Raw genomic sequence first — 15,793 nt, 5'->3', positions numbered from 1 at the left:
ACAATATTAATTTATTTTTTTATAATTTTATTTTTTTACTTTTTTATTTTATTTTCTTCTATTTATTAATTTATTTTACTATTGGGGGGGCTACGGTGAAATATCTGGGGTCTAAACAGACCCCTGACATTTCCCTTTTGAAATAGAAATTGAGTACACAGAGTCCTCAATTTCTTTTTCTGCAGCCCCAGCTCTCAATGAATGGGAAAGCACTCAGTACAGAGGCTTCCCATTCATTCAGAAACTGATGACAGTAAAAATATTTTACTATCACCAGTTTATGAATGGGGAGGAGCCTCTGTAGTGAGTGCTAGGCTACATTTATGAATTACCAGGAAGTGATGTAAATCGCAGCCTGTTCATTCATAACTGGGGACACATAGTACTATGTGTCCCCAGTATCTCCCTGGAGCAGCTCCAGGGAGGGATGAGAGACTCCAGATGCCGGCGCTTTGTTGTTATATATAGAACCAAATCCTCTCCTTTGTTTTTAATCTGACAATAAATTGGCGTAGATTCCTCCCAACTCTGGCTTATCTTTCTGAAATCCTGTAAAACTATTCCTCCATCTCCCACCTTCTCTTGTGCTCAGGGAGAGAAAAAAAGGCTTCCCACAGTGTAGTATGTCAGAAACAAATTATTTAAAACGATTAAAATGCACTTACTATTAAAATAAGGCAATTGCACATGGATTGTGTCCACTGGAGCTCCTGTCTATGATTGCAATGCTTGCATAGATCCGCCCACCTGATGCATTTCGTCACTATTGACTTCGTCTGGGGCGACGTAATGCAGAACTACCCCTGGTGCCTCGGGGCCTGAGGCTGTGGGGGGGCCCAGTGAGGTCCGGTCCTGGGCACCCCCCCTGGTGGAATATGTGACAGTGCAGGGTCCCGGGGGCCCCACGCTGCTGACGGGCGTCTCAGTAAGGGGGCAGGTCTTGTAACTCACCTCTCCCGGCCGCGTCTCTAGTAACATCACAGAAAATCTGCAGATAATTGTAAGGTGTATGGGCACCTTTAGACCTAGAGCTTTTTCTTACCATCACCAGCACAGGCATTCTGCAACACAGGTGTTGTGTTTGACACAAAATAGTTTATCACTTTGTGACAATTTCACATTTCATACTAGTTTTTTCACATTTTAGGAATATAATTTTTGAGTTTGAAGCGCAGTGCTATTTTACTTTTTTCCTATTTTGGGTGTACTCACCTATTAAGCAGAGTTGCTTTTAGAGTGTTATTTGATTCCTAGCGCAGTTTTTTTCTATCTAACATCTTTTTATTCTACCGGGCCTGCGCTGTCAGAAAATATATGGTTTGGGGGGACTTTTACAAACAATAGCAACGCAGCAGTTGAAAATCAATGGGAAAAATTGCAAAAATGGTGTGGCCAGCTGAGTTGCAAAATGTTCCGGAGAGCTTGGCAGCGAAAGGGTTAAAGCGTTGCCTATGGCCAATTTTGGGTATGGTAGTTTTTTGCGATTTCACAGGCGCTCGCACTTTTAAGGCTTGACATGTTTGGTGTCTATTTGCCTAATGTTGCTTTTACACCATGCCACCATGTCTGTATAACATCTGAATAAAAGAAGCGTCAAGCACATTGGACCTTGGAGTGCGGGTGACTTATTTTGGATATTTGCCTAATGTGACCCCATCTTTTCATTTTTACCAAAAAAGTACCGTAGCACTGAATACTGAAAAATGGCCTGGATAGGAAGGGGGTTTAACACCCCGGTCTTCAAGTAGTTAACAACACTCTATAAATATCTGGAAAAGGAGGAGACCAATTGCTGGAGTTTTGGGAGAGGAATGTTGTCCCATTCTTGCCTGATATAGGATTCTAACTGCTCAACAGTCCTTGGTTTTCCTTGTTGTATTTTTCGTTTCAAGATGTGCCAAATATTTTCAATTGGTGAAAAGGACTGTAGGTAGGCTAGTTAAGCACGCTGACTTTTACTACAAAGCCATGCTGTTGTGATAGATGCAGCATGCAGTTAACATTGTCCTGCTGAAATATGCAAGGCCTTCCCTGAAAAAGACGTCACCTGGGTTTAAGCATATGCGGTTTTAAAACCTGGAGATATCTTACAGCATTGATGGTGCCTTTCCAGATGTGCAAGCTGTCTGCCCATTAACACTAATGCACCCCCATACCTATAGAGATGCAGGCTTTTGAACGGAGCGCTGATAACAAGCCGGCAGGTCCCTCTCCTCTGTAGTCCTAGAAACATAGTGCTCATGGTTGCCAAAAAGAATGTCAAATTTTGATTCATCTGACCACAGAACAGTTTTCTAAAAGACCATTTTAAATGAACTTTGGCCCAAGAAGATGGCGGCGTTTCTGGATGGTGTTCAGATATGGCTTTTTCTTGCATAGAGGTTTAACTTGCAATTTAGGATGCCACGGTGTCAGGGTACTAGGGGGCTTACCTCTCCTCGGGGTGGCCATGTGCGGCGGGGGGCACGGGTTCCCCTTCCTGGCAGGACCCCTGGTACCAGGATTGTGGGTACGCATTCGCGACAAGTGCGCGTGCGCGGTGGACAGGCTGCGCGCGCAGGCACGGGGACATGCACGTAGTGCACCTGTTACTGGTATCAGGTGTGATCCTTGCTGGGGGAGGTTCCCAGCACACACCCTCTGCCCCTCTCTCGCCATTGGCTCCTGATGGAGAGGCTACCTGGTTGCCTCGGTAGGCGGGGAGTGGTCTCAATCCTCCACTGAGTATAAAAGCCCAGTCAGAGCCCTGGCTCATTGCTGAGTTATTCTATCCCTATGGTGTGATCTCCCAGCTCCCTGTGCCTTGAACCTGTCTTTATTCCTGAACCTCTGCTTGGACTCTTGATTACCGACCCTTTGGCTTACCCTTCCGTTACTGAAACTACCGCCCCTGCCAAGGGGTTCCACTCAAGGCCCAGCCGTACCCCCCTGACACACGGTGAACTGTGTTCACAGACAGTGATTTTTGGAAGTATTCTTGAGCCCAAGCAGTGATGTCCATCACAGAATCATGCCTGTTTTTAATGCAGGGCCCAAAGATCACGGGCATCCAATATTGCGTTTCGACCTTGTCCCTTGCGCATTGATTTTTTCAAGATTCTCTGAATCTTTTGATATTATGTACTGTAGATGATGATATATTTAAAGTCTTTGCAATGTTACTTTGAGGAAACAGCAATTCACGTTCACCCTTGGGTTAGGGTTAGCATAAAGCAACAGGATTCTGGCACACATTTCCTCTCGAATATCCAAAGACACAAGGAAAGCCCGCATATAATCCCAAGCCACTCTGTTAAATGCCTTCTCAGCATTCATGGAGAGAAAGAGCCCTTGCTCTTGCTTTGGTCAGCAATGGTGTCAATTCAATGCTTTCAGTGTGTTATCAGCAGTAGTACAGCAATTTCTGCCTTCCTGCACTGGGGGTCCCTAGTTCGAAGCCCAGCCAGGTCACTATCTGCAAGGAGTTTGCATGTTGCGTGGGTTTCCTCAGTGTACTCTGCTTTCCTCCGACACTCCAAAGACATGCTGGTAGGTTAATTGGCTCTCATAATTATGCATCTGAGATAGGAACCTTAGACTGTAAGCTCATTGAGTGCAGGGACTGATGTGAATGTAAAGAGCTGCGTAAATTGTCGGCAAAATATAAATACCAATAATAAAATATAGCTGCAAGCAGCAATAAAAGGTGGCCAAGCAGTAGAGCCGGTCATAGCACATGAGAAGACATTGTAGTTAGAGAGAGAAAAGAAAAAAGAACACGATTTTATAAATTATTTTAAAAAAAACTAATTCAAAATGGCCGCCGACCTTGGTGACCTCTGGAAGCCATATTGCATTTGGCAGTTATGTTGAGTTATCATATGTATAACAAGTTTAACATACTTCTCTAGTGATATAAATGCACATTTACGCAATTGGATGCAATGTCAAAAAGTCATTGGCTTGTGGCGGCCATATTGATTTTGGGAGTGGGCCTAGTTTTACAACCGTGGTAGAAGAGGTCAGCCTGGACATATGTGCAAAGTTTTGTGTTATTCTGATAAATGGTTTCAGAGTTTAAGTTGTTTGCAGAATATTGCACCATCCAAAATGGCCGCCAAACCATGTGGTCACATGACTTGTAATAAACACATATGATTGCAGAGCTCACCATATGCCTATATAGCAATTAGTATATCTGTAGCTTTAGCGGTTATGAAAAAACAGATGTTTGAAAATTGTAAAAAATAGGTTTGCTTAAACCAAGATGGCCGCCAGAGCATGCGACCTATGACCTTTATGTTGCCAAAGATTAAACACAGCACCGTTCTCTACCATTGGGCCAAATGTCATGAGTTTTTACATAATGATGTGGTTATAATTAGCATTTGAAAAAAAGAGCATCAAAATGATAGAGGGCTATCATTGTGCAAAGTTTCATGAGTTTTTGACTAACAGAGCACTTGTTACAGGCATTTGAAAAAGTGGCAGAATAATAATAATAAAAATAATAAATATAGCTGCAAGCAGCAATAAAAGGTGGCCAAGCAGTAGAGCCGGTCATGGCACATGAGAACATATTGTAGTTAGAGAGATTTAAAAAAAAAGGACATGATTTCATGCATTATAAAAAAATTGAAATTCAAAATGGCCACCGACCTTGGTGACCTTTGGAAGCCATATTGTATTTGGCAGTTATGATGTTGAGTTATCATATATAACAACTTTAACATACTTCACTAGTGATATAAATGCACATTTATGCAATTGGATGCAATGTCAAAAAGGGATTGGCTTGTGGCGGCCATATTGATTTGGGGATCTGGCCTGGTTTTACAACCTTGGTAGAAGAGGTTGCCGTGGACATATGTGCAAAGTTTTACATATGTAGCTTTAGCGGATCTGGAGATGCAGGTTTCTGAATAGTTCACAAAAATCGTCACAAAAAACAAGATGGCTGCCACATCCGGTGACCTATGACCTTTATATTATAAGAAGCTCTGCAGAGCACATGGCTGCAGCATTGTGCAAAGTTTCATGAGTTTTTGAGTTACAGAGCACTTGTTACAGGCATTTGAAAAAAGTGGAGGAATAATAATAAAAATAATAATAATAATAATCTGAACAGATACAATAGGTGTCTAGCAACTTCGTTGCTTGGCCACCTAATAATTATCACGTGCCTCTCTACCCAGAATGAGCCCTACCTGTTCAAAAGACAATATTGAGGAGAGCAAAGGGAGTAGGTGGTCTGCTAGAACCTTGGCAAATATCTTATTGTTCACGTTTAAGATTAATATTGGACGAGAGTTAGTAACTTGGATCAGGTACCTTATGTCCTCCTTGTGCAGAACATTAACTTGCACTTCTAGTAAATAAGGGAAGGACGCACGTCTAGGTCATACAGTTGTTCACAATAGGTCTGGAATTGCATTACTCTGTCTTCTGTCGTTATCGTGGATGCTAAGTATAGTGATGATATATTGTGGTTTACTTGTAGAGACTGCGCAATTAGCCTACTGCTTTCATCACTGTGTGTGTAGAATAGCGTTTGACTAAGTATCACCTACTAGTCTGTTTGCCCAATACCCTCAGCAGTTGGGTGCAGATTTGCATTATTTCCATCAGGGTGTCACTGGCCTGTGTCTGTTTATGGATCATGTCTGGCTTGAGAATCCAATTAGTAAGAGCCCTGATGGTAGCCAAATATTCTTTGAGTTTAGTTGCCATCCCTCCTCATATTGAGACCGTGGCAGTGCGAATGGGATTTGGACTTTGTTGTGATCCCTCCCCATATGACACATTTGTGTGCCTCACACTATGCCAATGAGGTGCTCGAATTGAGAGCTCCGCGGCATCAGCGTATCTGCTGCACTATTACCTCCGATTTTCGCCCACTGACTCACCGGATCTCGTAATGTCAACCCGCAGGAAAGCTGGAGGCTCGAAAAATCCGGTCTCCGACGCCTCTCTGCAGCAGTTTTTCTCCCCGAGGAGCGCAGCCCCCATGGAACGCGGGCGGCCCAAGATGGCACCCCCCTCCTCCACGCGTGTCCCCTCACACAGCACCCGACGAAGGGGCTCCCCTTCCCCAGATGCATCCCAACACGACTCCAACTCACCGGGACCACCCGATCTGGATCTCCAGGATGAAACCAAGGAGACCGCGGATGATCTACCATCGGACGTTCCGGAGGGGATTCGGGCCTTGTTGAGGTACCTCCCATTTGAGTCCATGGTCTCCCGGGTCGAGGCTACCCTACGTCAGGACCTCAGAGAGGTGAAACGAGAGTTGAGAGAATTGACCTCGACGGTGACGGAGGTCTCTGCTACCTGCTCCACACTGGAATCGAGGATCTCTGTACTCGAGTCGGCGGCCCAGCGACCAGACCACCGGCTATCTGATCCCCTGACCTACGGGCCACAATCCAAGCCATATTTGCATCCCTGCTGGACGCTGTGGAACCCGCCACCATCATCCTGGACCGGCTCCACAGAGCCGCGGGGCCCCCGTATACCCAACTTATCAACCCCAAGGGACGTAGTGTGCCAGGTCCACTATTACGCCGTCAAGGAGGAGATACTCCGAGCTGCTTGGCAACGCAGGCCCGTTGAATTTGATAGGGTACAGCTCCAGATCCTCCCAGATTTGTCTCGCAACACCCTCAAGCGCCGGGCGCTTCTTCGACCGGTTCTGGACCAGATCCGCGGCGTGGGGGCAACGTACCAATGGGGATATCCGTTCCATCTGATCCTGAGGAAGGGGGAAGCCTCGTATGTGCTCCGCTCCCCGAAGGATATCTCTGGCCTAGGCGGCTTCCTAAATGTGGATATCCCACCTCCGGAAGATTGGCTGGCGTATCTGACAGAGGGACCACGCCGAACACCTGCAGCTCGGAGACGGTCCCGCTTCTGATTTTTGGGCATTGATATGGTAGTTGGATAGTTTCCCGTATTCGGTGAGTTCAGCTAGCAGATTAGGTAAAGATATATCTGGGGAAGTGAGGAAAAAAAGTAGATCATGCGCGTAGGCGGCCACCTTGTGAGATTGTCCCCCCACCTCCAACCCCCGTATATCCGGGTTGGACCTAATTCTCCTCAGTAAGGGCTCCAGGGTAATGATAAAGATCAGAGGGGACAGTGGGCACCCTTGTCGCGTTCCGTTTGAGATAGAGAACTTTTCTGATAAGCAGCCATTTATCTGCACTTTAGCTGATGGTCGGGAATAGAGGGACATGATCCACGACATCATGTGTGGACCGAGTCCCATATGTTCCGGGGTGGCTCTCATGAATGACCAATCCACCCTGTCGAAGGCCTTCTCCGCGTCCGTGGATAAAATAAATGCAGGGGTAGCCATCGACATGGCAGAGTGGATAAGATTCATTGCTCTAGTAGTGTTGTCTCTAGCTTCTCGGGAAGGGACAAAACCCGCTTGATCCGGATGTATTAGCCTCCCAATGTAAGGAAGCATACGTATCGCCAAAGTTTTTGAGAACAGTTTCGTATCGGCATTTAATAAGGAGATTGGGCGTTAGCTCGGGCAGATAGGCCCTTGGTATTGGCAGATAGAAGGTCAAGGTTGGAGCATTAAACGTAAAACCTATATGGGAACATAGGTAGGGGCTGCAACTATGGTGGGGTGCATTTGAAGAGCGGGTGTGCTCTGCTCAGTAATGCTCAGCCCAGATAGTGCGGGTGGATTAGGTAGTATGGTGGTAGGAGGTAACTCAATGACTGACCCCCCAGGGGAGTAGGACAGGTTGGTGTGGTATGGAATGCTCTGGATCCTGAAAGGGTAGGTTAGAATCTGTGAGAGGATGGAAAGGGGAAAGGTTGCTTTAGAATGAAAAAAGACCAAGGGGGTAGGGGAAAAAAGGAAAGAGAAAGGGAGAATAGAAAAACAGCAGAGGGCACAATTACACTTTTGGGTGGATAGGAAAAATCTTAATCCTGGGAAGGTGCCAGGAGAGACTGCAAATGGGAGGTCTATGGGTCTAGAACAAAAAATGACCCTAAACGGAAAATTCTGTTTAATGGTGAAAGGGATAACTTGTGATATAATTAGAAAACAGAGATTCAGGGATATATAAAATGTAATGGATGAATAGGAAGGCAGCCATCCCTAGCTGGCAACAACCAAAACAACCCAGCAATCCTTTTAAAATTCTCAAAAAGAAACAAAAAATGCACCCAAGCATTGTTCTGGATTATAAAATCTGGTGATCAAAGTATGTTCCTGGAACAGAACCATCACCAGCTAGCATGGCTATGGCTGCATCCTGGTCCGACCACCAGGTCCAAGGATCTAAAACGATGCATTAAATTGTCGAGCACATATCCTATCCTAAAGTTCCAGTTGCCAGGGGATTTGAAAAACCTAACTTATATTCCAGTAGGTCTGCTAGTGTCAGACCTCTTAGACCAGCAAGCCCAAGAGATGCGGTTTGTGCATGTGTTTAATGATGCTATGGGTCTAGGGCAGGGGTCAGCAACCTGCGGGTCCGGAGCCGGATGTGGCTCTTTCATGCCCCTGCTGCGGCTCCCTGTCCAGGGGAGATCGGCATCGCAGATTGTATGTGCAGAACTGATCTGCCCTGGAACAGCTGTTCGGGCCTGAAATGTAACTTCTATCCGACTTTGTGAGTGGAGTGGAATGTGAGATCTCACTCACAGAGTCGGATAGAAGTGCCCTGGAACAGCTGACAACGTGTTGAAATGCTTGAGCTATCGGTAGTCACACATTCCACCGCCAAAAAACTGGGCGTGATTACATTGAAATGTGTAACCACGTCACCGGTCACACATTGTAATGTAGTCACGAACTTTGATAGAAGACTGCCATAAGGGGTGTCAAAAGGGTTTTGTGGCTCCCGGTGTTTTCTTTTCTGTGGGAAACGGGTCCAAATGGCTCTGAGTGTTTAAGGTTGCTGACCCCTGGTCTAGGGTATAGGGTGGCCACTGATTACCCCTGCACCCCTTGTAGGGGAAAGGGTGATGAGCTTCAGGGGGTTGGCAGGTGTTTTGTACATCGATGTAGTGGTAAAAGGCTGAGGTAGCAGTATATCAGAATAGCTTGCAAGGTAGACAGCGTGTCTAAGCCCACTAGAGATATGCCACTATTTAACAGTGCAGATTCACTTAAGCGTTCTTCTATTTGGGTGCTTGCATGCAGTTATGTGAGCTCTACAAGTAAAGACATTAGGTGTGGGTGGTAGAAGATACTGTAGGTGAATTCCAACTTTTCGTAGGTAAGGAGTGGGGAAGATCCCCGTCTCATAAGGTAGGTGGAAAGGGGGCCTAGAGTGTGTGTAGGCGTAAAAGTACTTATTTGAGTATTTGGGTAGCAGGAATCAAGACTGTTAAGCCCGGGAGCACAGAGAGGGCTGATTCAAGTGGATTCTTCTTCTTGATCACCAACAGCTCTGTGATCAGCGGGTCTCCGATGGGAATAAGCAAAGCATCTGAAGCTTTTGTCCCCATTGTGTCTTCTCGCAGCAGGCACTATAAGTTTACTTCAGGCATCTGGTAGACAAAAACTCCCTATGCCAGTCCAGGAATGACTGGGATCCAGATAGTGTTGCAAAAGTGTACCAGATTTTCCAGATTGTATGGCCTTGGCGAGTAGTGGAAAGGCTAAACAAGAATGTTCTCTAAGAGCATGCAGGAGAGGGGTGGGGGGGGGGGGGGTGCAGGAGGCCAAGCTCATCTATTACAGGGAATAATGCTGGAAAGGTCTTAGAAGATCCTCACAACACATTAGTTGACAGCAAGTACCTCTTGATCCTTGGCTTTGTGCATTTTCTCCTTCAGATGAAAGTTGATAAAGCAGCAGATGGTATTCCTAGGCAGGTAAGTCTCTCTTCTGCGGGGTTGATAGGCGACTCTTGTGGTCTCTCCGGCAGGTTATTAAACATTGCCTAAAGGGCATTTTTCTGTATCTAGTCAGGCCACACAGACTCCAGAATACCTCGAATACAGAGATTCTGGCAGTAGCTCAATTGTTGAGATCCTTGACCTGTTGTGCTTCCTGCACGGTAATTTCATGCCAGTTTCCCGTTTCCTCCACTACCGACAGTCTGACCATGACCAAGCTGATAGCTTCCTTAAAGGAAAACTATGAGGTGAGTGAAAAATCACTCATCCTCATAGTTTGAGCCGACGTGTGACAATGAAACTGTCACACGTCGGCTAAATAGATCGGGAAGTGAGCGAACGCATACCGTCGCTCGCTCACTTCTCAATCGTCTCCCTGCAGAGAGCGGTGACTGTCAGTCACGGCTCCCCACAGGGATTTCCCCCTCCCCGCTCCGATCCTCCAGCACTGACTGGAGGAACGGACGGGGGAGGGGGCGGGTACAGCTGGCAGAGATAGGCAGAGCCAGCTGTCATTCACGCACCTGGGTGGATCTCGACAGCATTGTCAGGATCCGTCCCGGCGGTCTCAGTATACCGCAAGCTGTAGCTCGCAATATACTGAGCTTTGGGTCACAGGAGGACGCTAGTATATGTCCTCCAGTGACCCTTAAGAGAACTATGGGGAAAACACTTACCCCATAGTTCTCTTTTAAGTGTGTTTCCACTTTTGTATCCAGCTTGGGATAACATCTATATAATATTCGTTACATGTAATCATTCACATAGTATAACTAAAACATTGCTGATTACATTTTACTTGCACTTTTATGAGAGAGGTATTTTCCAAACTAAATTTTCCTTTAGAATGCATGGGGCTGGGGAGATTAATGTTTACCATAATTAACCCTATCTGTTCTGTGCTGGCAGCTGTAAACTAGATTTGAACACTCTGTCCTAACAAAGGGTTAAACATCTAGAACATTTATGTTAATGAAAAGAAGCTCAGTGTGTCCCTATCCTTTCTGTGGGGACAGCCAAAGCTTCCCGAGTTTCTTCTCCACAGAAACATCTAAAAGTTAAGAAATATTTTTTTTTAAATAATTTTTTTATGTATGCTGTGTGTAAATTGAATTTTTTTTCAAATTTGACTCGAAAGTGGAAAATACGATTTAAAGTCTGATATATGCACTAATACATTTTTTTATGTCTGCTGCAATAGTGTGGAGGTCAGTCTTTTTAGACATTTGTTTTGATATCATTGCCCGTAGTCTCTAATTTTCTCTTTATCTTGCACCCCCTACTTGTCTGATCAGTTTGAAAGCATGATGTGGTGGCAGACAGAGGCAGATGAATAGCTTGGGCCTTGTGATGAGCCTGATGCCTCCATTGTGAATAAGTCAGTTAAGCCGAGTCCCAATAGTGAGTGTAGGTCTTCCTGGAGAGCAGAGTGTGTCCAACCATGGATGCAAGTCAAAGCTGACAAAAGCCCCCCTCTGTGGTTGTGCCTCTCTCTTAGTCAGCCATCTTCTTTTCATGCCTAGCCATGCCTCCAGGGGGGTAAATGCTTTTCACAAGTACACTGTGAATATACGTATATATCCGCCTGTCCTTTTCCGTTTACATGCATTTTGTCCAGTGTGTTGTGCTAAGCCAGCTTATTCATTTAAATGAGGTGGCAACGCATCACGACAATCAGACCTACACTCTTTTTGGTAATGTGGAGGCAGTGCGTTACTGTGTATTGTGCTGCAGAGTAGATGTGTTCCCTTCAATAAACACACACATACAAACAGCAGAGAGCAGAGGCGCTCGTAGGACATCTTGTGGGGAAAACAATGAAAAACTTATTTGATAGGCCAACATTTTAGTGAGGTGCGCTTCCAAAATAACCCAATAACATGGCTGACATATTTCTTATGCTTTCTACTATCAGGGCACCACGGGGTGGTTCTGTATGTCATTCAAGAGGTGGGTCTTGTTTGTGGCAGGTTGGTATTTTACATACTGTGTTCAGCAGTGGTGCTGCTACAGCCCTGAGGAAGGTGAGCTGTGGCAAGGGTTGCAAGTGTCTTTATTCTCAGCTGCATTAATTTTCCTATGAGTGTACTCAGGCCCTCTACTTTTCCTACTGCTTGACAGCAAACCTTTGCTCGCACTCACTCTCTCCAATCTATCAAAATGGAATTCTTAAGGAATGAAAATGAATAAGCCATTTTACCTGGTGTTATAGTCCACTATTTTGTTGTCTGGTTGTACAAAGGTGTCATACACCACCTTCATTTGAGAGTTTATAACAGTAACACGTGTTAACTCCAATCCTTTAGTGGTGTAACACTGTAGAAAAAAGGTAAATGGAATAATTATGAAAATTAAATGATAAAAAAAAAAAAAGAAACATAATATCGGCAACACTGGTGCACATTTACAGGGGAAGTTTTTTTAGTCTCAAAGCAGAACTCCAAGGAAAACAAAAATTAACCCTTGTAGTGGGCTCCTCTCCACTCTGCAAGACTTAAATGCTTCATTTGTCTGAGAATAGAGGAATATGTAGAAATACTTCCCTTATCCCTGTTACCCCCAAGCAAACGGTGCTTTTCTCCACTTCTCTCTTGGACAAATACTTGTGGTAGTATCAGTATCGGGACATCCCTAACCGCAACGCATTGCACCGTCCTTTGTGTGCTACAGATCTGAATTGGTCCTAATGTAAGCTCTATTTTTATTACTCCATTTCCCACTTACCCCACCTATATCTGCCCCCTTCATTAGAGATTTCAAAAAGGTTACTGCACTCAATGTTCACCACAAAACTCAGGCACTTAAGTGCCTACCTCTCATGGCCAGAGGACAATAAGCCTCATTTTTACCCTTACCTCCCTACCCACATAACATTTAGCCCAATACCTTTGATCCTTACTCTTAAAGCGTATTTCCACTTTTGCAGCCAAATTGGGACAACACCTATTTTGTTTTTGTAAAATGTTTCTCGTTCACATAACATAACTTAAAAACAAATCAACTGCTACTTGCATAAACATGCTCCATGCTCAAATAATTTTTTTCTCTGTACTGAATGTTCCTCTGGAATGCAAAGGGGGTGGGGTAGAGTAATGTTACAACAATTAAGCCTGTCTGTACTGTGCTGGAAGATCTCATCAGTTGTAAACTAGATTTGTACACCGTCTGTCCTAACAAAGGTTGAAAGTTTACAAGGTTTTTTAATTTTTTAATTGTATGTTAATAAAGAGGTTCTCAGTCTGTCCTCAGCCTTTCTATTAGGACAGTCTTACTGTCTTGCCTGTTACTGGAATTGAGAGAGGAGCATGCAAAGGCCTTCTAAATATAAACATCTAAAAACGTAATAAATATTGTTAAAAGTTTTTGATATGCTAGAAACACAAACCTATAGTGGGGGTTTTGTCATTTAGCCAGTGAAAGTGGAAATACACCAACTACAGAACAATATATACACACACACCAAAGCAGCCTTACCCTACTGTATAAAAGTTAGTCTCCTGAGTGTATCAAAGCGTTTCTCACCATTTCACAATCCAATGCATATATGCCAGGACTCTCCGAGTCATTCAACTTCTCAAATGTCTTCACAAATCCATCCAGATTTTCCTTACGACCGTCCTGCACATGTTGCTGAGAAAGAAATCAAAATATATAAGCATGCTTAGCTGTAGTCATGCTAGTATGAAAATGACAGGCAATAAAGAATAAATAAAATAAAAAATCATAATCCACAGAAATTATTTTTACCAAGAAAATAAACAAACAATGGAAAATTAGCCAATATAAGCAGAGATAGACTGTTGCTTAAATGCCCATTGCTTTCGATAAACAGATTATTATTTCAACATGGTCCTTTAAAAACACAAGTCTTCAAAGAAAGTTATCACATTCAAAAAAATTTCAAAGCAACTCGAAGATGTGACACCTTTGCAAACTCCTAGCACTCAAAATTAGACTCCTTTCTTTAGGATGCATTCAAATGACTTTAAACTTGGAAACCACTGCCTTATTCTCTTATAATTTTTAGGAAGGCCCTTGACATTTTTTTCAAATTCTTTACCCTCAAAATGCACATTACTTTAGGAAACCGTTGCTTTTTCTGCTTTGCAATGTCAGCAATCAGTTACTCCCTAATCACAGGGTTCACTTTATCATCCTTTTCCCCCTTAAAAAAATCCACATGATCACTTATTTTGGAGAACAAGGTTGATAGCTTTCGAAATACGGATCCCTCTGATTATTCATACTGAGAGTTGAATACGTAGCTTGAGCAAGTAATGGCATACCAATACAGCAGCATTTGTGATCATTTTTTATTACAAACAATTTTGCTGAGGATGCATCACATAAATTAATGTTTATATTAAAATATAGCAGGGTGGGAAATCAAAAAGAAAAAGTGAAGGAATATCCAAAGCATTCTAAAAATGCAAAAACTATCAAAAACATTTGGTAAGAAGTTAAAGAGTTAGAGAGAAATTAGACTTTCCTTTACTGAAAGGATGACCGGTCCTGTTTTAACCAGTCGCCGTCCGCCCGTTGCAAAAAAAACGGACGGACGGCATAGTCGTATTGACTGGTTGCCGTCTCCAGAAGGCATTTTTTTCTGCTTGCGCGCGCCCACTAGGATTGTTATTCCCCTATGTATATAACAATAAGTGTAAAAAAAAAAATATATAAATAAAAAAAAGTTTAACAAAAATAAGTCACATATAAAAAACCCCCCAAAAATTCTTAAGTTCCCCACGTTTACGCACATATAAACGTAAATACGCGTCCAGTGCACCAGCGCGTGAAAATGACAATTGCGCTACACGCGTTACATATCGCCGCGAACGTCGCAGTGAGAGCAATAATTTTAGGGCCATCAGTCACTGATGACACAAAACTGACCAGCGGTAAAAGCTTTTAAAGCGTCGCCTATGGCTCTATATATACAACAATAAGTGTAAAAAAAAAAAATATATAAATAAAAAAAAGTTTAACAAAAATAAGTCACATATAAAAAACCCCCCAAAAATTCTTAAGTTCCCCACGTTTACGCACATATAAACGTAAATACGCGTCCAGTGCACCAGCGCGTGAAAATGACAATTGCGCTACACGCGTTACATATCGCCGCGAACGTCGCAGTGAGAGCAATAATTTTAGGGCCATCAGTCACTGATGACACAAAACTGACCAGCGGTAAAAGCTTTTAAAGCGTCGCCTATGGCCAATTTTGGGCATTGTAGTTCTTTGAAGTTTCGCGGGCACACGCTTTTTTAAGGCTTGACATGTTTGGTGCCTTTTTACCCGACGTGACCCCGTCTCTTATAGTTTACCAAAACATTGGGTAATAATAAATGTTTTATCATTTAACCAGTTGACATCCGGGGTGTTAAACCCCCCTTCCAATCCAGGCCATTTTTCAGTATTCAGCGCTGCGGTACTTTGACTGACATTTATTCCGTCATGCAGCGCTGTACTGAAGTGAATTTTATACCCTTTTTTGCGGACACATAGAGCTTTATTTTGGTGGTATTTAATCACCACTTTTATTTTTTAATATATTAAGGAAAAACTACAGATTTTTTTAAAAAACAAAAGACAGTTCCCCCTATATTAAATTCTAAAACATCTATTACCAAATTTTTTGGTAAAATATAAAAGACGGGGTCACGTCGGGTAAAGAGACACCAAACATGTCAAGCCTTAAAATTGCGCATGCGCGAAACCTCAAGAAAACTACATTACCCAAAATTGGCCATAGGCGACGCATTAAAAGCTTTTACCGCCCATCAGTTTAGTGTTATCAGTGATTGATGGCCCTAAAATAATTGCTCTCACTGCGACGTTCGCTTCAATATGTAACATGTGTAGCGCAATCGTCATTTTCGCGCGCTGGCGCATGCGACGCATATTTACGTTTATATGTGCGCAAGCGAAGGGGGGGGGG

The 15,793-nt window shown here is 43.6% G+C and overlaps 1 protein-coding gene across 1 annotated transcript in view; it reads right to left on the bottom strand.

The window, feature by feature from the left end:
• Window positions 1-15,793, bottom strand: part of LOC108800266 (RNA exonuclease 1 homolog) — a gene marked incomplete at its 5' end in the record, with an annotated part of 86,048 nt that overhangs the window by 36,423 nt on the left and 33,832 nt on the right. The window contains 2 exons of the mRNA XM_018572237.1: window positions 12,056-12,171; window positions 13,378-13,485. Of these exons, the coding sequence (XP_018427739.1) occupies window positions 12,056-12,171; window positions 13,378-13,485 (224 nt within the window). The remainder of the gene's footprint in view (window positions 1-12,055; window positions 12,172-13,377; window positions 13,486-15,793) is intronic.

The sequence above is a fragment of the Nanorana parkeri genome, unplaced genomic scaffold (assembly GCF_000935625.1).
Source record: "Nanorana parkeri isolate BGI_ZX_2015 unplaced genomic scaffold, ASM93562v1 scaffold1973, whole genome shotgun sequence".
In the NCBI taxonomy this organism is placed as follows: Eukaryota; Metazoa; Chordata; class Amphibia; order Anura; family Dicroglossidae; genus Nanorana; species Nanorana parkeri.
This window is presented reverse-complemented; position numbering and strand designations above follow the sequence as displayed.